Below are 25,184 nucleotides of genomic sequence, written 5' to 3'. Positions count from 1 at the left end.
TGTCTTCAGTCTTGGACTTGACTCCAAAACCCCCCCTGCTCCAGCTCAGGGTGCTGGTCAGTAGTCACCGGAAGTGGAACACCCATAGACGCAGTACTCTGAGAACGAGAGGTTACTCACCTTGTGCAGTAACTGACATTCTTAAAAATGTGTGTCCCTATGAGTGCTCCTTTGCTTGCGTGCTTCCTCTGCTTCAGGGTTTCCTCTGTGCCCTTGCAGCAGAGAGGGAACTGAGGGTAGTTTGCCCATGTAACCCTTTTTAGCCTCAGAGCGGGGCACAAGGAAGTATAGGGTGCATGAATGGGCCAAAGGGATTTAAACAACCTGAAGTGTAGCCACTCATCTCAAAGAACTCCAGTTACTGCCCAAGGTGAGTAAGGCTCTTCTTCTAAATTCACTTTTTTCACAGAGTTCATGACTTTATAGACCCCTATCATATCCCCCATCAGTCATCTTTTTTCTGACCTGAACAACCCTAATCTTTTTAGTCTCCCCTCGTATGGAAGCCATTCCGTACCTTTCATAATCTTTGTTGCTCTTTGTTGAACCTTTTCCAGTTCCACTATGCCCTTTTTGAGATGTATCCTTTGAAATTTGTAGGGCTACTATATGCAGCTTTGGTTCACATCTTTGTGAATCAGTATTCTCTTTGATGCTTTATTGAGGGCAGAGGGTGGTTTTTGGAGAGCAGTGCTTCAGATACTATTAAACTAAAAGAACCCCTCAGCCTTGTCATTGTTAGGTTGCTACAGTGGCACTTTGTGGAAGAAGTGTTACAAGAATTCTTATTGATAAAGAGTTTATCTGAATCAGTTGCCTCCATAGAGCCGTATTCACCTCCCTTCTCCTTTCTGCTTCAAAGTCTGGATACTTCTGGAGGTAGAATTTCTGATGAAAGACTGGTGGGCAAAGTATTTATACCCTCTGTATATGGAAAGCTGTGATTGATTTTTTTTTTTTTTTTATGTACACCCTCCAGCAGCTGTTAACTGCTGCTTATAAGCAGATCCGTGGTCACACAGCTAGGCATATAAATCCTACAGTGTAGCTCTAGGGAGGCAATACATTCAGACAACCAGAATTATTGCTGGCAAGTACCTCTTTTTCATGGTTCTAGGTGGAGTTTTGAAACAAAAATATTAACGCATGCAACTCATTTTTATTCTCTTTATAGATGCTCCTCTTCACATAGCCCTAAGGACTACACCACATAGAGATGAGAAAATAGAAAAGAGAAGAACTTCAGCTCCTTCCTCAGTAAATTCATTAAAGGCTCACCAGTCTTCCCTTAGAGAGCAAAGCAAAGAGAACCATATAGACAGATCACATGAGAAACATCAAGAAAGGGAAAGAACTGAAAATGGTATGGCTTCTTAACTGGTCTAACATGGGATTATGTTGGGGAACTTCAGTGCAGTATAAGAAATTGTTATAAATGTTGGTACATGATTCTTTGGCCTACCTTTGTCCCCTCTCAGATACTTTTGTAATCTTGAAGAGAACATTAAGCAGTATTTTTCAGTGTTTTAGTTGTTTCAAATATTCTTAAATAGGAGCTCTTTGTCACAAAGCAGTTTCCTCTGCTGAATTCTGCCTGAAAATCCTAATAATTTGCTCATGAAACTCCATTCCTTTCCCAAAAAAAAAATCATTTGTGGTATCCCAAATTGTCAGTCACTTCAAGATCTAATAGGCAGTTAAGATAAGCTGTGAGAGAACACTTAACCTCAAACACCAATGTATTTGTTAATTAGCACGTGTCAGGAATACATGTGAATGATAAATTATGGTTTGTCAGATTTAATGGATAAAGGTTATAGTTCCCCAGCATATAGTCTGTATATCCCTCAATGTGAAACTTCCTCTTTCACTGTGTAGCTGTGTGAAAATGTTAAGACCAACACCCTATCACGTATGGGTGAACACTTAAGCGATCACTCTTTCTGACCCATCAATCCTCATCCTCAAAGGGAACCTGCACAACACATTAAAAAGACAAGCCTTGAAGCTTAAACTCCTAACTGTTTCTCCTATCGACATAGCTACCACATCTCTGAGGGAGAAGGTCTCCCATCAACTTAGTAGCATCTTCCCTAAAACGCTACAGCAGTGTGCTTGCACTGATGCTGCTGCACCACTGTAGCACTGTGTGTGAAGATGAGCCCTTAGACGTGAAGAAGAGCTCTGCATGGCTTGAAAGCTTGTCCCTCTGACCATCAGAAATTGGTCCAATAAAAGATATTACCTCACCCTCCTGTGGTCTAAATTAGCTGTTACCACTCAAAAGAGAGTCCTTGGAGTCATTGTGGAGAGTTCTCTGAAAATATTCATTCATTGTGCAGCAGCAGTCAAAAAAGCTAACAATGTTAGGAACTATTAGGAAAAGGATAGGTGATAGAGACAGAAAATATCATTATGCCACTATGGAAATCCATGGTACCTTGAATACTGCATTCAGATCTGGTCACCCTATCTCAAAAAGAGATATATTAGAATTGGAAAAGGTACAGAGAAGGGCAACAAAATTATTAGGGGTATGGGACAGCTTCCGTATGAGGGGAGATTAAAAAGACTGGGGCTGGTCATCTTAGAAAAGAGATGACAGAGAGGGATATAATAAAGGTCTAAAAAGTCATGAGCGGAGAAAGTGAATAGGGTAGTGCCAGTTACCTTTTCACACAACAAAACTAGTAGTCACCCAATGAAATTAATAGGCAGCAGGTTTAAAACAAACTAAAGCAAGTACTTCATGCCATGTACAGTCAACCTATGGAATTCATTGAAGGTCAAAAGCATAACTGGATTCAAAAAAAGAGAAATTCCTGAAGGATAGGTCCATCAATGGCCATTAGCCAGGATGGTCAGGGACACAGCCCCATGGTCTGGGTGTCCCTAAACCTCCAACTGCCAAAAGTATCTGGCTCTGGCCACTGTCAGACAGGATACTGGATGAGATGGACCACTGATCTGACCCAGTATGATGATGATATGTAAAAAATATAAAGGAAATGATGAATTCTGCTTTTTTTTTTTTAAATCAGAGAAGTCCAGATAGTCAAGTCTGGTCCTCCTTGGCCTAATTTGGAGGTATCAGAATTGTGGATTGTGAACTTTCTCAGCTCGTAGTTGGTGGAATGGGGATGTTGAATCATTTCTCCCAGTTGTTTCTCAGGTATTTGAGGTAGATAGGTTTAAAAGATTTTTAAAAACGTGTATAAAAAAATTGTATCCCTTCTCAGTGAAATTTTACTTGCATGTTGTCTGTCATAATCCCATTAGTTCTCCAGCTGTCCATAGTCTTCCAGAATAAAAAAAATTTAACAAATCCTGAATTTCTTCTCTATAAAAAAGAAAAAAAAATCAGATCTCCTTTATATCTTGTAAGGAAGCAAAAAACAATGTCAGCTAATTTTTGTATTTGCAGGGCATTTTAAAGTGAATATTGCTGACCTCATCTTAAATATTTTACTGTGTCCCTATGATTTATGACTTTTTAAAGAAATAATATTCTCACTCGTAAATATCTTTTTGGTGACGGGACTGTCCTATTTCATGTACGCACAGTGCCCATCACAATGGGGCCCCCTCTCCACACTAGTGCCCAGAGCCCCCTTGTAATATAAATTCACTGACAACAAATACTCAACCACACAAAACACACAGATATAAAAAAATTACAGTCAGTCTTGTTTTCCCCACCACAACCTTTACACTGCCTGTTTTTGTTCACAGTGGCCTAAAGGAGGGATCCTTCAGGGGCAGCATGTTTGGAGGTCAACTGTGGTGGTGAAGAACAGTGACAGGGAAACTAAAATGTTAAATGTTTAAAAGATTCTGATTCTTATTCTAAAGAATCCCTCAGGACGATCATATTACATCTCACTTAGTCTTAAGTCAGGTCTACACTATAGACTTACATAGGTATAAGTACGTCACTCATGGGTGTGAAAAATCTGCACCCTCTGAGCAATGTAGTTATATTGACCTAATCCTCTGGTGTAGACAGTGTTATGTCGACAGGAGCACTTTCACCTCGTGCAGGTGAATTAACTATGTCAATGGGAGGAAGCTTTCCCGCCAACATAGTAGTGTCTTCACAAAAGGGCTACAGCAGTGCAGCTGCAGCGCTGTAAGTGAAGAGAAACCCGTATTATCCAGGGTGCTGTCTAGTGACCCTTTGTTTGTACTTTCTGGGTAGATGATGTTGCATTGAACACAGCAAGGATCCATGGGAGTGTATGAATAGGAGAACATATCTGGTAGGTGAGAGGGATGGGCACAAAGAAAACGGCAGATTTTCTTTGAGAGTTGTAAGATTGTTATATTCCCAATGCCGATTGCCAACTCCACAGGGGCAGAGTTAAGGTTGGGGAGATTGAGATTCTTCCCCCCCCGGCCCCGTTCCATGGCATGGCAGAATCGAAGAAGCAGAAGATAAGGTTTCAAGTTTGTGAAATTTGCCTCTACTGCTTGGGAGAAGCTCACATCGCATGCAGGTGCAGTATTTGCCACACCTGAAAACTATGGGTTTCAGAACCCAAAGCAGTGGTAACATCACTGTTTCTCTCCAGGTGGTGTCAGGAACAAATCAATAGGGACACAGCTCCTGTGTCTGATGAAATGATTGATACAAACCAGAAAGCTTTTACCTAAAACTGCCTTTTTAAATTAGGTCTTAAGCATACATACATATAAAATACTATACCCCAAATTTGTGAGGGCCAAGGTCCTACAATGTCAAGCAAGTAAAAAATTCTCTACATTGGTGAACTCAAACACACAACGTTTGCACTGAAGTTCCTCAGATCCCCCATTGATGATACTCACAATGGATACCTAGCTGCTAGGTTGGGGGCTATGAAAATCAACATTACATGTGAACTTATTGGAGCTGCGGGCAGTCCGCAGTGCATGTTCATGCTTCCTGCATCTCCTGTCCGGGAGCGTGTGAGCTGCTTGCACACACTAGCATGACCAGGGACAGCTGCCAGTGAGACTGGTGCCTGCCCCAGTGGGCAGGGCTGGATGCGAGCTGGAGGAGCTCCCCGGCTTGGGTGCTGGCTCCCGCAAGTGGTAGCATAACATGTCACTGCTTTTTCCACTATGGTTCCTGGCTTGGTTGCTGGCCCTGGCCTTGCTGGTCTCGCTTGTTGTCGCTAAAGTTCTGCAACTCCATGGATATCCACATTTGCATATACCAATTTTGTATCCATGCCAGGGCTCTGTCCATGGTTCAGAGACAATGAAATGACTTGTTCAGAGGAGGTAAGAGATATTAACAACAGAAGGTCTACTACAAGGCATACCTACCGTCACAAATGGAAGAAATTCCATACATGTTGCCAGAATAGGCAAACAGTAACTACCTCTCCTTTTCCAATGGCATTGGATTACATACTGGAACTCAAGAAATCGGGTGTCTCAATGAGCTCCATCAGAATACACCTTGCAGCAATCATGGCATTTCCACCACAAAGTGGACAAGTTCTCGATCTTCACTCACTCTACCACTGAAAGTTTTCTCAAGAGTCTTTGTAACCTCTACGTGGAAATACGTGCCTGCGTGCCATCATGGGACCTCAGTCTGGTGCTACGATGTCTTACGGGGCTCCCTTTTGAACCATTAGCGACATGCTCAGTTCTCCTTCTTGATGAAGGTAGACTTCCTCATTGCTGTCACATCCGCTTGACAAGTGGGATAACTGGGGGCCCTCATGGCACATCTCCCATACACAGTAATTTTCAAAAAATTGTTATCCTATGACCACTTCCCACTTTTCTACCTTAATAGTTTCATTGTCCATTTGTATCAACCCATCCATGGGAACAAACAAGAAGCAACACTTTATATCCTAGATGTCCATAGGGTGCTAGCTTTTTACATTGAAAAAGACAATCTTTCTGAAAGTCTCCAAGTTATTACTTTCCATCATGGAACTATCTAAGGGAGGCACCATATTCAAACAAAGGCTGTCAAAATGGATCTCTGGCTGCATTAACTTTTGCTATAGCCATCACCGGATACAACCCCCACCAGGGACCTGCACTCACTCCATCATAGCGCATGCTACATCGATAGCCTTCCTCAACAATGTGCCTGTTCTGGACATCTGCAACGCAGCAAACTGGGTGTCAGCCCCTACGTTCACACAACACTGCCATAGAGCAACACTCTGCATCAAACACTCTACTTGGCCTTGCAGTTGTGGCAGATGACAAAACGCTAACTCCGAAGCTCCTCCCTTCAACAGAAGGGGCACTGCTCTGCAGTCACCTAAAGTGGAGCATTCACAAGGACACTCCTTGAAGAGGAGGTTACTCACTCTGTGCAGTAACTGAAGTTCTTTGAGATGGCTGTCCCTATGAGTGCTCCACTACCCTCCCTCCTCCCCCCTACGTCCACATTTTTTTCACGCTAAAGACTGTGGTAGAGAAGGAACGGAGGAAGCGGTTGGCCACATAGCACTATGTAACCGCTAGAATCGGCACAAGATGGGAACAGTGCATGTGGTAAGTCAAAAACCTGGAAACCTGGGAGAAGGCTAGGAATCTGGGGAGAGCATGGGTCATTATAGCAGGGATAGGGTAGAGGAAAGAGAACATGGGGGGGGGAATCAAATCGGTATTGTAGAGGTCTGAATACTAATCTGAGAAGTATGGGGAATAAGCAGGAAGAATTTGAAATACTAGTTAAACTATGACATAGTTGGCATCACAGAAACTTTGTTGGATAATACACGACTAGAAAATTGGTATAGAAGTGTGCAGCTTGTTCAGGAAGGACAGGCAGAGAACAAGGGAGAAGGTGTTGCCTCATATATTAAATATATATGCACTGGGACTGAGTTTGAGAGATGGAAATAGTAGACAAACTTGTTGAAAGTCTCTGGATAAGGATAAAGGGAGTAAAAAGACAAGGGTGATGTCATTGTACAGGTCTACTACAGATTGCCTAACCAGGAAGAAGAGGTGGCTGAGGCTTTTTTAAAACAACTAAAAATCATCCAAAGCACAGGACATAGTGATAATGATGGACTTCAGCTACCCAGACATCTGTTGGGGGGAAAAAGCAAGGGGCAGATTTTCAACAAATTCTTGGAATGTATTGGAGACAATTTTTTATTTCAGAAAGTAGAGAAAGCTACTAGGGGAGAGGCTGTTCTAGATTTCATTTTGATCAAATAGGTGTTTCATTTTGACAACTGGTTAAGAATTTGAAAGTGGAAGGCAGCTTAGGTGAAAGTGATCATGAAATGACAGGTATCCACAACTGTCAGGGTAGTTAAGCACTGGAATAAATTGCCTAGGGTCTGATTAGATGTCAGACCAGGGCCCAGGTGGAGGTAGAGGTAAGGTTAATATTGTCAACCTTGCAGAAGCTAGGCATATTGATAAACATGCAGAAGTTGACACTTTCCCCTGTCCAAAGGATAGAAATCATAGGGGCCATTCTTCCAGAAGCCCAGTTCCAGGTCCTGGGCTCAATCATAGAAAGCATCAGAAACCAGCCTATCACCACAGCAAGAAACTGCCTGAAACTTTGGGGCACATGGCATCATGTACTTACATGGTGAAACATGTGAGATTGCAACTCAGACCCTTTCAATCCTGGGTAGCATCAGTGTACTGAAGAGCCAGGATTGCTTGGACATGGTTGTCACACTTAACCATTCAGTGGTCACTACCCTCCTTCGGTGGCTGGATCCAGAGACAGTGTATGCAGGTGTCCCATTCTTGAAACTTCAGCCGTACATGTCTCTAGTCACCGATGCTTATGCGCTTGCTTGGGGGGCTCCTTTGGGGGTCCTCAGAACCCAGGGCCTCTGGTCCCAGGCAGAGCTCTCACTACACATCAGCGTGAGAGAACTCAGAGCAGCGTGCCTTGCCTGCCAGACATTCCAATTCCATCTAAAAGGCAAATGCATATTGATGCTTACAGACAACACGACAGCAATGTTCTGTATAAACAGGCAGGGTGGAGTGCGCTCCTGTCACCTATGCAAGGAAGCTGTCCACCTTTGTGAATTCTGCGTATCCCACTCAGTCCATCTTGAAGCCTCCTGTCTCCTGGGGGCACAGAATGAGGTAGTGGATTGCCTCAACAGATCCTTCTCCAGTCACGAATGGTCCATCCGCCCAGACTTTTAACTCCCCAAATAGGACCTGTTTTGCATCAAGACACAACAAAGTGCCTACAATTTTTCTCCTTCCTGAGTCACATCCTGGTCTCACTGACCTGTATTTTCCCTCTCGTGGAAACGCCATCTCTTCTGTGAGCCCTCCTCTTCCTCCCTCCCTCCCCCCCCCCCCCCCATACACAAGGTCCTGTTGAAGGTCAGAGAGGAAGGAACGAACCTGATCCTGATAGCCTGGCCTGGCCTCGTCAGCACTGGTTTACCACCATTCTGAACCTCTCAGTGGAAACGTCATCTCCCAAGACCACGGATGCTTACATCACCTGATCCCTTTGTGATGTTATATGATTAAAATGATTAAAATAACCATGTAGATCATTGTTGCTACCACTGATATATATAATTGCAACAAATCTTGTACAAAGTACGTTATGTAAGTTGTCAATGGAAAGGTTATGATTTGCTGATGTAATTATCTTATTTGTATGCATATATCATGTTTGTATCTGAAATTATAAATATTGGCTGTATACCAGTATATTTCAAATTTGTTTGCTCCTGGGTAACATCCACATGGCATTTAGCAAGCACATTGTTTAGCCAGCACATTGTATTCAAGTTGAATGGCCCATCAAAGAACACTTAACTCACAATGGACCATGAAAGAAGCCTATCCACACCTGATGAACCTTCCTGAGGACATTCTAGATAGTGTGTGGGTAATGGCTAACCTGACTCATCAAAGCATGCAAGGGCATGTGCCTAAACCAGGTGACACTAAACTCCATCTTGTGTGCCTGCACTTTTCCACACACTATACTAAGGGTTTTGTTTGGGACAATGAGGTTTTCCCTCCACATGGCAGAAACTGTAAAAGGCTCCATTTTGCCTCTTTTCTGCTCTGGACTATGGACTTATACTAATGGGAGCATTCTAACCAAGAGACCACTGAGGACCTTACAATAAATTGGGAGCAATCAGAGATGTAACCACTTAGCAGTTTATGCCGTCATTGCTTTAAACCTGATTAACAGAAAAGCTTCAAAAACAGACTCCAACGAGAAACTGCTAAGCTTGAATTAATATGCAAACTAGATACTATTAACTTGGATTTGAATAGAGACTGGGAGTGGCTGGGTCATTACACATATTGAATCTATTTCCCCATGTTAAGTATCCTCACACCTTCTTGTCAACTGTCTAAATAGGCCATCTTGATTATCACTACAAAAGTTTTTTCTCCTGCTGATAATAGCTCATCTTAATTAATTAACCTCTTACCGTTGGTATGGCTACTTCCACCTCTTCATGTTGTCTCTCTCTCTCTCTCTCTCTCTCTCTCTGTGTGTGCCATTCTATGCATCCGATGAAGTGGGCTGTAGACCATGAAAGCTTATGCTCAAATAAATTTGTTAGTCTAAGGTGCCACAAGTACTCCTGTTCTTTTTGCGGATACAGACTAACACGGCTGCTACTCTGAAACCTTTACAATTATTGTATGTATATGATTCCTTTAACCAATTTTAACTCACCTGTTTCTTTTTATAAATAAATCTTTAGATATTAGATACCAAAGAATTGGATGTAAGCATGTATTTGGGTAAGATCTGAAATATTCATTAACTTGGTTGGTAATGTGTCCAGTCCTTTGGGATTGGTAGAACTTTTCATTTGATGAACAAGATTTTCAGTAATCCCCATCATATTTGACTTGGCTCTCTGGGGAGGAAGCTGAAGACTGGGTTGCTTTATGGAAACTGTTTTGGCTAAAGCTGTGTAACCAGTAAAGTATTTTAGAAGCTGATTTGTTACTAGCTTGGTGGATCTCAGTATTGTCTGCCCCATTCTTTGCAGTTTGACCTAATTGAACAACCTCAGCATTGCCCCCGGGACCCCAGTCACACCCTTCATCTCACAGCCTGGAAGCTCCGTGGCTGAACGTCCTTGGAGCTAGCATGCTCCAGTACAGTTCAGGAAGATTTTAGTGAGCAGAAAGCTGTCCACTAGGACTATATACCTGGCAAAGTGGAAAAGGTTCTTGATCTGGTCACAACAGTTAGGGGTCTCACCCACACGATCATCAGTATCATGTGTCCTGGACTAATTGCTACCCCTGAAGCAAAAAGGGTTGTTGGTGTCTTCGATCAGAGTCCACCTGGCTGTGATTTCAGCTTGTCACCCATGGGTGAATTGCTGAATCATCTTTGCAAGCCTGATCTGTAGCCTTTTTCTTAAGGGGCTGGACAGAACGTACCCACAGGTGAGACAGCCTATCCCACTGAAGGGCCTTAAACTGGTGCTATCAAGGCTTATGGGTCCTCCATTCAAGCCTTTGGCTATGTGTTCTATACTTGTCTTTGATAGCCATTACCTTGGCCAGTAGGGTCTCGGAGATTAGGCCCTTACTTCAGAACCTCCATACACAGTTTTCGTCAAGGACTATGTCCAATTGCGCCCTCACCCAGCCTTTCTTCCACAGGTAGTGTCACAATTCCATAATAACCAGGACGCATTTCTCCCAGTGTTCTACCCAAAGCCGCCTGACAACAACCAGGAACAGAGACTCCATTCGCTAGATGTCTGACGGGCACTTGCCTCCTACATAGAAAGGACTAAATCACTTCAGAAAACTACTCAGCTTTTCATGGTGGTGGCAGACAGGCTCGTCTTTCAGTTTCAGCCCAGAGAATTTCATCATGGATCACTTACTGTATCTGCATGTGCTACGACATGGTGAAAGTCCCTGCTCCTGACGGCACATTCCACAAGGTCACAAGCGTCTTCAGTGGCATTTGTGGCACAGTTCCCATCTAGGATATCTGTAGAGCAACAACGTGGTTTTCAGTCCACACTTTTGCAACTAACTAGAGACAATGCTGCGTTCAGCAGGGTAGTGCTTCAGTCTGCTGGTCAGTGAACTCCAAATCTTTCTCCTATACCTGCTTTGGGAGTCACTTATGTTGGAATGCACATGAGGAAGCAGTCGAGGAAAAAACAGTTACTAACCTTCTATAGCTGCTACTCTTTGAAATGTGTTGCTCATGTCCATCCAAACCCCTACCCCCTGCCACCACCCCTCTGTTGGAGTTAGCTGGCAAGAATGAACTGAGGGGGTGGCAGGGCTCTGTATACCGGTGCTATGAGGGCATGACTCCAGGGGGCACGATGGATACCACTGAGGGGAAAAACTTTGTGGCTGTGGTGCGCACACACCTATATTGGAATGGTCATGAGTAACACATCTCGAAGAGCAACAGTTATGGAATGTTAGTAACTCTTTTTGTCCTGCCATGAGTGCAGGGGACTGGACTAGATGACCTCTCGAGGTCTCTTCTAGTCCTGCGATTCTGTGTGCAACCCAACCAGGCACTGCTACTAAAAATCTTTTGATTACAAGCGCCGTGCTGCATATGAACCTAAAGTGGAGCACTCACAGGGACAATCATCTTGAAGAACCTCAGTTACTCACCCTGTGCAGTAACTTTCTCTTCAGAGCACCCAAACATAGTTACCCAAAGTCTGAGATGGTTTTGAGTGATCATCAGATGGGCTTTAAGGGACCCTCCTTCCGTCCAGCTGATGATGAGTTCGGGAGTCAGCTCTTTGCCCAAAGAAAAGTTCCTTCAGGACTGCTTCCAGGTGCTTACTTTTTCTTAACCTTTTATAGCTAACTCTCACAAAACACACAACCCCTAGTTGCTGGATTCGGCAGAACCAAATTGCTGCAGTTGCAGTGGGTTACCATAGTAACCCTGATTTCGTCTGCAATTCTCCTAGCTTTAACAAATTACTCATCTCTTATCAACAAACCATTTTTAGTATTTCTTGCCATAATAAACTTGTATGTCTGGGGCACCCAAATCTGATGTCTCTGTCCACTTACTTTCTTCCATTCTTATGGTCTGTTAACTCCTTTCAGCTCCTCCCATTCTGATAAGCAAAGCTGCAACTGCAGCAATCTCGCCTTGCCTATGTGAGCCATGCAATTGTTCCTAGTTATGTCATGTTCTGCTTTTAATCAGTGGTGGCTAAATACAACCAAAATGTCTGCGGTTTAGTTTGGTCAAATTCTGGTATTACATCACCGCTAGAGAGATTATTTCTCTGCCATGGGATATGCCCCCAGTATGGGACCTCTTACCATCTGCTCCAATAACCTATACCCTTGTACCACCTCCGGTACCACCATTTGAACTGGAGTCCACCTTCTCCTCCTCCGATGAATCAAGTGGCAGAGGAACTGACCGTGTCTTATCACCCCTACATGCCTTCATGGAGACATCCAGGGCAGCATCCACCGCTTTCACCACCTCAGAACCATTGGTACCCCATGCTGCGGGAACCACTACAACCTCCTTCACATGCAGCCTGTTGGTTATACTGGGCAGGCACCATGGTCCCAAAACCCTTTCTCGGAACCATCTTGGTCCATGAGAGACTGTTCGCCTGCCTTCTCCCTATGGGATCCTTCTAACAGGTACTCAAATCAGCTGTTGGAGGAGCCCTTTAGTCCGGTCCCAGCAGTCCGTCTTCTACTCTGGATGAAGTGGTGACCGCAGCATCCCCTTTTCCTCTGGATGACTTCAAGCAATTTCAAGAACTGTTATGGAAAGTCATGGGGAAACTCCAGATTCCCTTGGAAGAAATCCAGGACACCCAGCATAAGCTGCTTGATGTTCTCCACACCCTAGGAACAGCCAGAATTGCCCAGCTAATTAATAACGCTTTTCTGGAGCCTGACACAAAAGCCTGGCACTCCTCTGCCACCTGCACGGCTACCCCCAAAGGGTCTGAAAAGCGTTATGTTCCTGTCAAGGGGTCTGAGATAATTTCACCCTTCTTCCTTCATAGTCCACATCAACATTGAGAAGTTGATCCTAGACCCCATGGAGTCTCTGGACTTCATAGGAGCGATCATCAGTTCAGTCACAGCATGAGCCTACTTACCAAAAGTCAGGTTCTAGGCAATGAGTGACAACATAACTAACGTTGTGAGCAATCCTTATATCCCAGCCAGGACTTGCCTGTCTTTCCTGGGCCTGTGGCTTCATGTATGAGAGTGACCCCTGTTGCAAGATTCCACTTTCGCTGTGTGATGTCTTTTGCTGTCTTCAGATGTGGTGCCAGTCAGTTTACTCAACAAACCATCACTCCATGGATTTCATGCTGACAGTTCCCGCCAAGTTACTGTCATCCCTCCAGTGGTGGGCAGACCCATGTCACATATGCGTGGGGATTCCCTTCCTTCCCTCCTCCCCGACACATCCCTGGTAGGCTGGGTAGCCAACATGGACAATCACATGACATAGGGAATGTGGTCTCCCAAGAATCCAGGATGCACATAAATATCCTGGAACTTCAAGCTGTAAGAAAGGCATGCCAATCCTTTCTTCAGTTTTTGTTCCTGTCATGTTCATCATGTTAGACAGCATCACCATTTTTTTCTATATCAACAAACGGGAGAATGAGATCAGCTGCTCTGTGCTCAGAAGTGCTCAGTCTTTGGAATTGGTGCCTCAATGACCAGATCCTCTTGTCCGCATTTTATCTTCTGGGGACACAGAATGTATAAAAGAGTATAAAAGTAGAGTATAAAAATATTGCTCGGGCATGTAGGAATGATATCAGGAGGGCCAAATCGCACCTGGAGCTGCAGCTAGCCAGAGATGTCAAGAGTAACAAGAAGGGTTTCTTCAGGTATGTTGGCAACAAGAAGAAAGCCAAGGAATGTGTGGGCCCCTTACTGAATGAGGGAGGCAACCTAGTGACAGAGGATGTGGAAAAAGCTAATGTACTCAATGCTTTTTTTGCCTCTGTTTTCACTAACAAGGTCAGCTCCCAGACTGCTGTGCTGGGCATCACAAAATGGGGAAGAGATGGCCAGCCCTCTGTGGAGATAGAGGTGGCTAGGGACTATTTAGAAAAGCTGGACGTGCACAAGTCCATGGGGCCGGACGAGTTGCATCCGAGAGTGCTGAAGGAATTGGCGGCTGTGATTGCAGAGCCATTGGCCATTATCTTTGAAAACTCGTGGCGAACGGGGGAAGTCCCGGATGACTGGAAAAAGGCGAATGTAGTGCCAATCTTTAAAAAAGGGAAGAAGGAGGATCCTGGGAACTACAGGCCAGTCAGCCTCACCTCAGTCCCTGGAAAAATCATGGAGCAGGCCCTCAAAGAATCAATCCTGAAGCACTTGCATGAGAGGAAAGTGATCAGGAACAGCCAGCATGGATTCACCAAGGGAAGGTCATGCCTGACTAATCTAATCGCCTTCTATGATGAGATTACTGGTTCTGTGGATGAAGGGAAAGCAGTGGATGTATTGTTTCTTGACTTTAGCAAAGCTTTTGACACGGTCTCCCACAGTATTCTTGTCAGCAAGTTAAGGAAGTATGGGCTGGATGAATGCACTATAAGGTGGGTAGAAAGCTGGCTAGATTGTCGGGCTCAACGGGTAGTGATCAATGGCTCCATGTCTAGTTGGCAGCCGGTATCAAGTGGAGTGCCCCAGGAGTCGGTCCTGGGGCCGGTTTTGTTCAATATCTTCATAAATGATCTGGAGGATGGTGTGGATTGCACTCTCAGCAAATTTGCGGATGATACTAAACTGGGAGGAGTGGTAGATATGCTGGAGGGGAGGGATAGGATACAGAAGGACCTAGACAAATTGGAGGATTGGGCCAAAAGAAATCTGATGAGGTTCAATAAGGATAAGTGCAGGGTCCTGCACTTAGGACGGAAGAACCCAATGCACAGCTACAGACTAGGGACCGAATGGCTAGGCAGCAGTTCTGCGGAAAAGGACCTAGGGGTGACAGTGGACGAGAAGCTGGATATGAGTCAGCAGTGTGCCCTTGTTGCCAAGAAGGCCAATGGCATTTTGGGATGTATAAGTAGGGGCATAGCGAGCAGATCGAGGGACGTGATCGTCCCCCTCTATTCGACATTGGTGAGGCCTCATCTGGAGTACTGTGTCCAGTTTTGGGCCCCACACTTCAAGAAGGATGTGGATAAATTGGAGAGTGTCCAGCGAAGGGCAACAAAAATGATTAGGGGTCTGGAACACATGAGTTATGAGGAGAGGCTGAGGGAGCTGGGATTGTTTAGCCTGCAGAAGAGAAGAATGAGGGGGGATTTGATAGCTGCTTTCAACTACCTGAAAGGGGGTTCCAAAGAGGATGGTTCTAGACTATTCTCAGTGGTAGAAGAGGACAGGAGAAGGGGTAATGGTCTCAAGTTGCAGTGGGGGATGTTTAGGTTGGATATTAGGAAAAACTTTTTCACTAAGAGGGTGGTGAAACACTGGAATGCGTTACCTAGGGAGGTGGTAGAATCTCCTTCCTTAGAGGTTTTTAAGGTCAGGCTTGACAAAGCCCTGGCTGGGATGATTTAACTGGGAATTGGTCCTGCTTCGAGCAGGGGGTTGGACTAGATGACCTTCTGGGGTCCCTTCCAACCCTGATATTCTATGATTCTACTCACGGACTTGCTCAGCAGACATTTTGCAATCGACCACAAGTGGAAACTTCACAATTCTGTAGTATGTGGTATCTTCACCTGATGGGGGACTCCAACCAGAGACCTATTCGCTTCACAAATGAACAGCAAATGCAACACATACTGCTCCAGGGAAGGCCTCAGTTACTGCTCTCAGGGCGATGCTCTCAGGGCGTAGGTGACCAAATCAGCTACGTCGTCTTGCCTTGAATACTGCACAAGATCCAGCAAGACAGAGCAATGGTCGTTCTGATCATCTTCTGCTGGCCCAGACAGTTCTGGTTTCGTAATCTCTTCTGCATGCCATCCCATCCACTGATTCTCATCCCCATCTTCCCCTATCTTCTGACCACGTACAATGTCGAGATCAGACAGCCCAGTCCACGTGTGCTCCACCTCAGAGTGTGGTACTTGGATGGGCTTCTGCTTTAGAACAGACATGCTCTTCAGCCATGCAAGACATCCTCTCCAGCAGCCGGAAGAACTCCACTAGGCAGTGTTATCAAGCTAAGTTCAAACGTTTCTTATCTTGGGTGCAACAAAAAGGAGTTTTACTTGAATCAGCAAGTATCCCCCTCATTCTGGACTACGTTCTATTCTTAGTCATTGGGTCTTTCCCTCAACTCCTTGAGAGTCCACCTGGTGGCTATTAGCGTATTGGTGTATCCAGTGGAGAGTTGAATCATCTTTACACATCCGCTAACCCCTAGGTTTTGGAAAGGCCTCATCAGAACCTTCTCACTTGTCCAAACGATCGCATCCCAGTGGGACCTAATCTAGTTCTCTGTATGCTAATGAAACCACCCTTTGAACCATTAGCATCGTGCTCCATGTCCCTCCTTTCCGTTGCTATCACTTCCGCAAGAAGGGTCAGGGAACTCAGAGCTACGATGGCAGACCCATGTTTCACGCTCTTCCACAAGGATAGTCTCCTTACGTCTACACCCCAAATTTATACCAAAGATTGTGTTTGTTTCATGTCAGTCAATCCATTCTCTTACCTGTTTTCTTCCAAAAACCACACTCCTCTGCAGAGGAACATTGACTCCATTCCCTAGGTGTCTGACGAGTTCTGGCCTTCTACCTATAGAGAATGAAACCTATCAGGAAGTCCCCTAGGCTATTTGTTGCAATAGCAGAAAGACTTGAGGGGCAGGCCATCTCCACCCAGAGAATCTCTAAATGGATTTTGGGTTGCATTCAACTCTGCTACTAAACTTTAGGCCTACCCCACCCCCGACCCCCCACTCCATGAGAGCTCAGGCTTCAACCTCCCTTCAGGATGTGCCACTTATGGGCATATGTAGGGTAGCCATGTGGAATTCTGTGCACACCTTTTGTGCAGCACACTATGCCTCACAGAGGACTTGGTAGTGGATAACTCCTTTGGCATGGCAGTTCTCCACATCCTCTTCTGACTTAGGTACTGCTTGTTAATCACCCTTAGTGGAATCGCTCAAAGAGGGGGTTACTTACCTATAACTGGAGGCTCTTTGAGATATGTGGTCCCTATTTGTATTTCACTTCCTGCCCTCCTTCCCCTCTTCTCCGGATCTGTGTGGTTCGTGGTGGAAAAGGAACTGGAGAAGCAGTTGTTCTGTCCTACCCTTTATCACCTCAGACGGAAGTATGAGGCGAGCCAAGGTGCATGTGCGGCCCAATGGACGCTACTTTCAAATTCTGCGGCTCTGGACACATGGTACGCATGTGTAACTCTTAGTGGAATACAGATAGGGACCACACATTTCCAAGAACCTCCAGTTACAGGCAAGTAACCGCATCTTAATTAAGAGAATGTCTTTTCAGAGGAAAAGAAGGTTAGTTACTGAAAAAACTCAAATGCATGAGATCGCTGGCTTGTTCTCTGTGCTTGACTTTCTCTGTAAGAATGAGGCCCTCCACTGTCACTTTCCAATTCCAGAGGCAGTTCTTCCCCTGGACTTTTGTTTTATTTTACATTAAGCCAAATATGTCTGCAATACCTGCAGCCTCCCAGAGTCACTATAAGAGGACAGATTTCTTAAAATGAGTCAGTGTATGTTAAAGATTCCTTGTATGTTACAGATATGTGAAATTCTTTTTGGATCTCATGGGCCTTATGGCAGCCACTACATTTGTGCATCTGAGAATGAGATCTATGCAGCACTGGTTATCACAGACCAAACTGGGACAGCCTTCGGATGTTGATCATGATGCCTAAGAGTACTATAACTTCTCTAAAATGGTTGTCAGTCAGGGCGAATGTTCTTGGGGTGTAGAGTTCAGTCCTCTGGATCCATCCCTGACAGTAACTTCAGATACATCAAACAAGGGTTGGGGGCTGTATCTGAATCATTTGACAATTCTAGGGCACTGATTTTTTTCTCAGGAGGGAGCCCTGTACATCAGTGTGTTAGGGCTGTTCGTTTGGCCTTCAGGTTGTTTCTCTCCCACCTTCAGGGGATGGTCATGCAGATGATAGACAATAGATCAGTGTTGTATTACATCATCAAGCAGAGGAGTGCTCACTCTGTTCTCCTATGCACAGAGGCTGTAGGTTTATGGGATTAGTGTATTCACTGTGAAATTTATTTTTTAGCCCCACACTTGGCAGGAGAAAGTGTAGTTGTGAATCATCTCAGCAGACAGAGTTCCCAAATTCAGTTAGTTCAGACCATATTCTCCATCTAGCGGGAGCTGACCAGATGTGGATCTGTTCACAGCAAGGATCAACAAAGTGTCATCTCTTCTGATCCAGAGCGGGCAGAGACAGTCAATCCCTGTCTGATGCCTTTCTTCTACACTGTGGGAGTGGCTTCATGTTCGCTTTGTGTGCCCCCTTCTATTGATCCAGACGGTTGTAAGACATTTCAGGACAGGGCCAGGATGAATACTCGTCGTCCCAGCTTGACCACATTAGCGGTGGTTTATTGATCATCTTCAGCTGTCTTTAATGCATCTTCCTCTGTCCCCAGATCTCCTGTACCAGCAGGAGAGCAGGATCTTTCATCCAGACTCAGTCTCTTCACCTGATGGTGTGAGTAGTTGTACTTTCACTCTGTGCTTGACCAGTGTTCTTTGTGCAGCATATGCTAGTTAATTCTCAAAACAGTCTACTAGAACCATTTAAAGTTGACCAGATTTCAGACGTGGGTGAGGGAAAGCTCTGATTTCCCCTGTATTTGCTTTCATTCCTTGTGTTCTGGAATACTTAGCTTCTGATTCTTTAAGTACATTATCTAACTCTTCATTAAAAGTGCATTTGGCAGCCATCTCTGCATATCATACTCTAGTTGATAGCAGGTCACCGGTTGGTGGTTGTTTGGTTAAAAGATTTGACGGGTTTGTCAAACATGTATTCCCTATTAGCAGTCCTGTCCCTTTTTGGGATCTCAGCTTGGTGTTGCCATGCTGGTAAAATAGCCCTCTGAACCCTTGGCTAAATGTTGATTCTTCAGTTTATCTATCAAAACGTCTTTCATTATTGCCATCACATTGACCAGGAGAGTAAGTGAGTTGAATGCCCTTATGGCTGATCCACCTTTCGCTTCTTTTTCATCAGGACAAGGTAGTTCTCAGACCTGATCCCAGATTCTTACCTAAGTGCTGTCTGATTTTTACATCTATCAGACCATTAATTAATAATCACTCTAATAAGTGAGGATCTATCCCGGGGTGGCCAACCTGAGGGTGAGAAGGAGCCAAAATTCACCAGGGTACATTGCCAAAGAGCCACAGTAATACATCAGGAGCCCCCCATCAGCTCCCGCTCCCAGCACCTCCTGCCCACTGGTAGCCCTGCCGATCAGCACCTCCTCTTCCCTCTCCATAGCTCGCATTCAGCTGTTTCGTGGCGTGCAGGAGGCTGGGGGGTAGAGGGAGGAGTAAGGGCTCGGCAGGCTCGGGGAGGGGGCGGGGTGGGGACAGGACCTGTGGTAGAACCAGGGGTTGAGCAGTGAGCACCTCCTGGCACCTTGGAAAGTTGGTGCCTGTAGCTCCAGCCCCGGAGCCTATACAAGGAGCCACATATTAACTTCTGAAGAGCTGCATGTGGCTCCGGAGCCACAGGTTGGCCAACCTGATCTGTCCTATATAATTCATGTGTCAGAAGGGCCCTCACCTTTTACCTGGGCAGAACTCAAAGCTTTTGGAAATTTGTCTAGATTGTTTGCGTCTTATGCTGAGAACCACATGGCATGTATAGTGTCTTCCCGGACCATTTCTCTGTGGATTAAACGGTATATTACTGAATGCGATGCACTGGTAAAAGTTCCTGCACCTGCTGTGATTTGACCACATTCCACGAGCTGTGACAACTTACTTTGCTTGCCTGTGGCAGATCCCAGTTGCTGAAATTTGCAAAAGCTGCAACCTGGACTTCAGTGCATGCTTTCACTAAGCCTGATGCTCTATACTTGGCATCTAGGGTGGACGCTGGATTTGGCAAAGCACTGTTTTCAACTAGAACTCAGCTCCCACCTCCTGGTTGGTTGTCAGAACTGCTTATCAGTCTACCCCCATACACGGGAATGTGCACTCAAAGAAGAAATAAAGGTTACCTACTTGTAACTGGAGTTCTTTGAGATGTTTCTGCATATTCACACTTCCCACCCAGCTTCTCCTGTGAGTCCTTGTTTGTTCTCAGAGTAACAGCCGTGTTAGTCTGTATTCGCAAAAAGAAAAGGAGTACTTCTGGCACCTTAGAGACTAACCAATTTATTTGAGCATTAGCTTTTGTGAGCTACAGCTCACTTCATCAGAAGCATACTGTGGAAAGTGTAGAAGATCTTTTTATATACACACAAAGCATGAAAAAATACCTCCCCCCACCCCACTCTCCTGCTGGTAATAGCTTATCTAAAGTGACCACTCTCCTTACAATGTGTGTGATAATCAAGGTGGGCCATTTCCAGCACAAATCCAGGGTTTAACAAGAACATCTGAAGGGGGGGGGGGTAGGAAAAAAACAAGGGGAAATAGGTTACCTTGCATAATGACTTAGCCACTCCCAGTCTCTATTCAAGCCTAAATTAATTGTATCAAATTTGCAAATGAATTCCAATTCAACAGTTTCTCGCTGGAGTCTGGATTTGAAGTTTTTTTGTTGTAATATCACAACTTTCATATCTGCAATCATGTGACGAAAAGATTGAAGTGTTCTCCGACTGGTTTATGAATGTTATAATTCTTGACATCTGATTTGTGTCCATTTATTCTTTTACGGAGAGACTGTCCAGGTTGACCAATGTACATGGCAGAGGGGCATTGCTGGCACATGATGGCATATATCACATTGGTGGATGTGCAGGTGAACGAGCCTCTGATAGTGTGGCTGATGTGATTAGGCCCTGTGATGGTGTCCCCTGAATAGATATGTGGGCACAGTTGGCAACGGGCTTTGTTGCAAGGATAGGTTCCTGGGTTAGTGGTTCTGTTGTGTGGTATGTGGTTGCTGGTGAGTATTTGCTTCAGGTTGGGAGGCTGTCTGTAGGCAAGGACTGGCCTGTCTCCCAAGATTTGTGAGAGTGTTGGGTCATCCTTCAGGATAGGTTGTAGATCCTTAATAATGCGTTGGAGGGGTTTTAGTTGGGGGCTGAAGGTGGACAGCTAGTGGCGTTCTGTTATTTTCTTTGTTAGGTCTGTCCTGTAGTAGGAGACTTCTGGGAACTCTTCTGGCTCTATCAAACTGTTTCTTCACTTCCGCAGGTGGGTATTGTAGTTGCAAGAATGCTTGATAGAGATCTTGTAGGTGTTTGTCCTTGTCTGAGGGGTTGGAGCAAATGCGGTTGTATCGCAGAGCTTGGCTGTAGACGATGGATCGTGTGGTGTGGTTTGGGTGAAAGCTGGAGGCATGTAGGTAGGAATAGCGGTCAGTAGGTTTCCGGTATAGGGTGGTGTTTATGTGACCATTGTTTGTTAGCACTGTAGTGTCCAGGAAGTGGATCTCTTGTGTGGACTGGACCAGGCTGAGGTTGATGGTGGGATGGAAATTGTTGAAATCATGGTGGAATTCCTCAAGGGCTTCTTTTCCATGGGTCCAGATGATGATGATGTCATCAATAACAGCGCAAGTAGAGTAGGGGCGTTAGGGGACGAGAGCTGAGGAAGCGTTGTTCTAAGTCAGCCATAAAAATGTTGGCATACTGTGGGGCCATGCGGGTACCATAGCAGTGCCGCTAATCTGAAGGTATACATTGTCCCCAAATGTAAAATAGTTATGGGTAAGGAGAAAGTCACAAAGTTCAGCCACCAGGTTAGCCGTGACGTTATCGGGGATAGTGTTCTAGACGGCTTGTAATCCATCTTTGTGTGTAATGTTGGTGTAGAGGGCTTCTACATCCATAGGGGCCAGGATGGTGTTATCAGGAAGATCACCGATGGATTGTAGTTTCCTCAGGAAGTCAGTGGTGTCTCGAAGGTAGCTGGGAGTGCTGGTAGCGTAGGGCCTGAGGAGGGAGTCTACATAGCCAGACAATCCTGCTGTCAGGGTGCCAATGCCTGAGATGATGGGGCGCCCAGGATTTCCAGGTTTATGGATCTTGGGTAGTAGATAGAATATCCCAGGTCGGGGTTCCAGGGGAGTGTGTGTGCGGATTTGATCTTGTGCTTTTTCAGGGAGTTTCTTGAGCAAATGCTGTAGTTTCTTTTGGTAACTCTCAGTGGGATCAGAGAGTAATGGCTTGTAGAAAGTGGTGTTGGAGAGCTGCCGAGCAGCCTCTTGTTCATATTCCGACCTATTCGTGATGACAGCAGCACCTCCTTTGTCAGCCTTTTTGATTATGATATCAGAGTTGTTTCTGAGGCTGTGGATGGCATTGTGTTCCACACGGCTGAGGTTATGGGGCAAGTGATGCTGCTTTTCCACTCTATGTAGAAGTCCAGTCTGCTGTCTCGACCTTCAGGAGGAGTCCACCTAGAATCCTTCTTTTTGTAGTGTTGGTAGGGAGGTCTCTGTGGATTAGTATGTTGTTCAGAGGTATGTTGGAAATATTCCTTGAGTTGGAGATGTTGAAAATAGGATTCTAGGTCACCACAGAACTGTATCGTGTTCGTGGGGGTGGAGGGACAGAAGGAACCATAGTATGTATCCGATGAAGTGAGCTGTAGTTCACGAAAGCTTATGCTCAAATAAATTGGTTAGTCTCTAAGGTGCCACAAGTACTCCTTTTCTTGTTTGTTCTGTGTCTCGGGCTTTGCGGTGGAAGGAACTGAGGTGATGAGGGCACTCCGCCCGCTTCATAATCTTGCTGTCAGTGTCTGCTGACCCTGGGGGAAGGGGAGTGCAAGAGTGCTCTGAAACTGCTAGAAAGAAGTTTTTACCATAAGGCACCACAAGGCGGCGTAGAATCCATAAGTGTGAATCTGCAGAGCCATTTCAAAGTTTTACAAGTTTTAAGTCTCAGGTCACAAGTTAATATTCATTTTTTGTTGTGGGCAAAAAATGTTTTAAAATTTGGTATTTTATATTAGCCTTTTTTGGGGGGGGGATTTCAGGAACCTCTTGACCAAATAAACCCAAATATTCATATTGACTCTATCCCCTATCTCAATTGGTATAGCAGTTTTTATTTTAGTTTGAGTATTCATATGCGCTTTAGAGACCTTTGAAAATTAACTCTAAACAAAAAGTTCTGCTAACCTGAACTATGGTGCTCCCATGATAACACTTTCTTCGCTGGCTTAGACAGATTGCATCTGGTTCCAAAAAATGATTCCTGATTTCACTGCAATCACACGATACAACTCAATCTAAATATAAGTGCTTTTAAAAAAAAAAGTCTTTGTGCTTTCCTCTAAGTAATTTCTAGGTGCTGGGAGTAGCTCCATAAGTTAAAATTGCACCAAATTTGGCTTAGTCAGGTATTTAAAACCTCTGTCGTTTTGCCCAATTGCCTTCTTTAGAAACCTCAGAATGGAAAAACGGACATGTCTGAGGTTTTTGAAGATATTGCAAGCACTGGTGAGGGTGCCTGGACTAAGATATAAACATTAAAAAAACACTGTTATGAAACTTAGGTTAGGGTTCTCTCTCCTTTATTTTTTTTCCAGGTTTCTCTTGCTAAATACCCACAGTCCCTGCAAACCACAAACTTTACATACACACTAGTCACCTGTGTCTGCCAATGCAAGTTGAAAATCTTTACATTTTACATTGAACATTTAAAAAGTTGTTCCCCCTAATTTATCATGACAGTAAGCAGTTTCACCAAGAATAAATGGCAGAGCTCACTATCTGACCAGGGAGGAAGAATTGGCAGCTGGAGCACCTGGGAGATAGTGGCTGTCTCAAGGAGGAAAGGAAATGGGGTGGGAATGCACCATTTGTTGGGAGGGGGTGGAAAGAGGTGGGCGTGAGTGTGTGTGTAGGTATATATGAGGTTGGGATTGCCATCCATGTCTCCCTTAACACACTCCTGTTGTCCCTGCATTAAGGCTTCCTGGCTGAGGTAAATGTATTTTCTGTCCATATACTGGTAGTCCCAGTCTGAGGAACTTCTTGTGGCTTGTCAGATTGACACTTGCCAACCAGTGAGCTATAGATGGCTAGCTGGCTGGGGCAGCTGCTGGAAGAGGAGACCTTGTAGCTGACAGAAGTTCAGTATGTCTCCCCCTCTTGCACCTTTCCAAAATAGCGGGGGACACTGAAGAAGCCGGGAGAGGGGAAGACAGTGTGAAAGCTGTGTAGGGACAGAGCTAAGAGTCCCATTCCTGTGGCAGCTGCCAAATCACTGTTGCTAAACTGAGAGTTTCAATTTGATGAACCAGACTGATTATAGATGTGCATTTGCTGTGGAGTGTTTTTTAAATTAGGTGTGATATGTGCTGCATATGGTGGATGGGTTACTAGAGATCTATGTGTAGGATGTGTTTGGATCTATTGGCATCACTATTTATTTCCTGCACTTTGTGGTTTTGCATTATTGATGAAATCATTTGAGGAACATAAACTGTTAGTCTCTGAGGTGCCACTAGCATTCCTTTTTCTTTTTGCAAATACAGACTAACACGGCTGCTACTCTGAAACCTGTCTTCTAATAGTGTTTTGTGTGTAGAAAGGCATTTATGATGTGACACACTCCATGATCTTTGGCCTTAATCATTTTGATTACTAATAATCAGAAACTGAAATAATCTTCTTAAAAATTTGGTTGTGAATGGTATATACCAAAGGGTTACTCAGATTATATAGTTCTCCTTTCCTTTATACTATGGTTGCACCTAGAGCGGTCAACCAGGTCAGGGCCCCATTGTTCTAGACACTATTCAAGCATACATAAAATGATGGTTCCTTTCCCGGAGATCTTACTATCTAAAATATGACATAACAGATGGTTTAGACCAAAACGGAGACAGGCTGACAGCAGAGATATGGGTTCATAGAATCCTAAAATATCAGGGTTGGAAGGGACCTCAGGAGGTCATCTAGTCCAACCCCCTGTTCAAAGCAGGACCTAATCCCCAACTAAATAATCCCAGCCAGGGCTTTGTCAAGCCTGACCTTAAAAACCTCTAAGGAAGGAGATTCCACCACCTCCCTAGGTAACGCATTCCAGTGTTTCACCACCCTCCTAG

General features: G+C 44.8%; 1 protein-coding gene across 10 annotated transcripts in view; it reads left to right on the top strand.

Moving 5' to 3' along the window:
* Positions 1–25,184, top strand: part of PHF20 (PHD finger protein 20) — a 190,130-nt gene that overhangs the window by 104,794 nt on the left and 60,152 nt on the right. For 9 of the 10 annotated variants that reach the window (XM_073310016.1, XM_073310010.1, XM_073310015.1 and 6 more), the window contains one exon: positions 1,175–1,363. The exons of the other annotated variant lie outside the window; for it this stretch is intronic. In XM_073310016.1, coding sequence (XP_073166117.1) covers positions 1,175–1,363 — 189 coding nt within the window. The remainder of the gene's footprint in view (positions 1–1,174; positions 1,364–25,184) is intronic. 10 annotated transcript variants of the gene reach the window in all.

This window comes from Lepidochelys kempii, chromosome 13, assembly GCF_965140265.1.
Source record: "Lepidochelys kempii isolate rLepKem1 chromosome 13, rLepKem1.hap2, whole genome shotgun sequence".
In the NCBI taxonomy this organism is placed as follows: domain Eukaryota; kingdom Metazoa; phylum Chordata; order Testudines; family Cheloniidae; genus Lepidochelys; species Lepidochelys kempii.
This window is presented reverse-complemented; position numbering and strand designations above follow the sequence as displayed.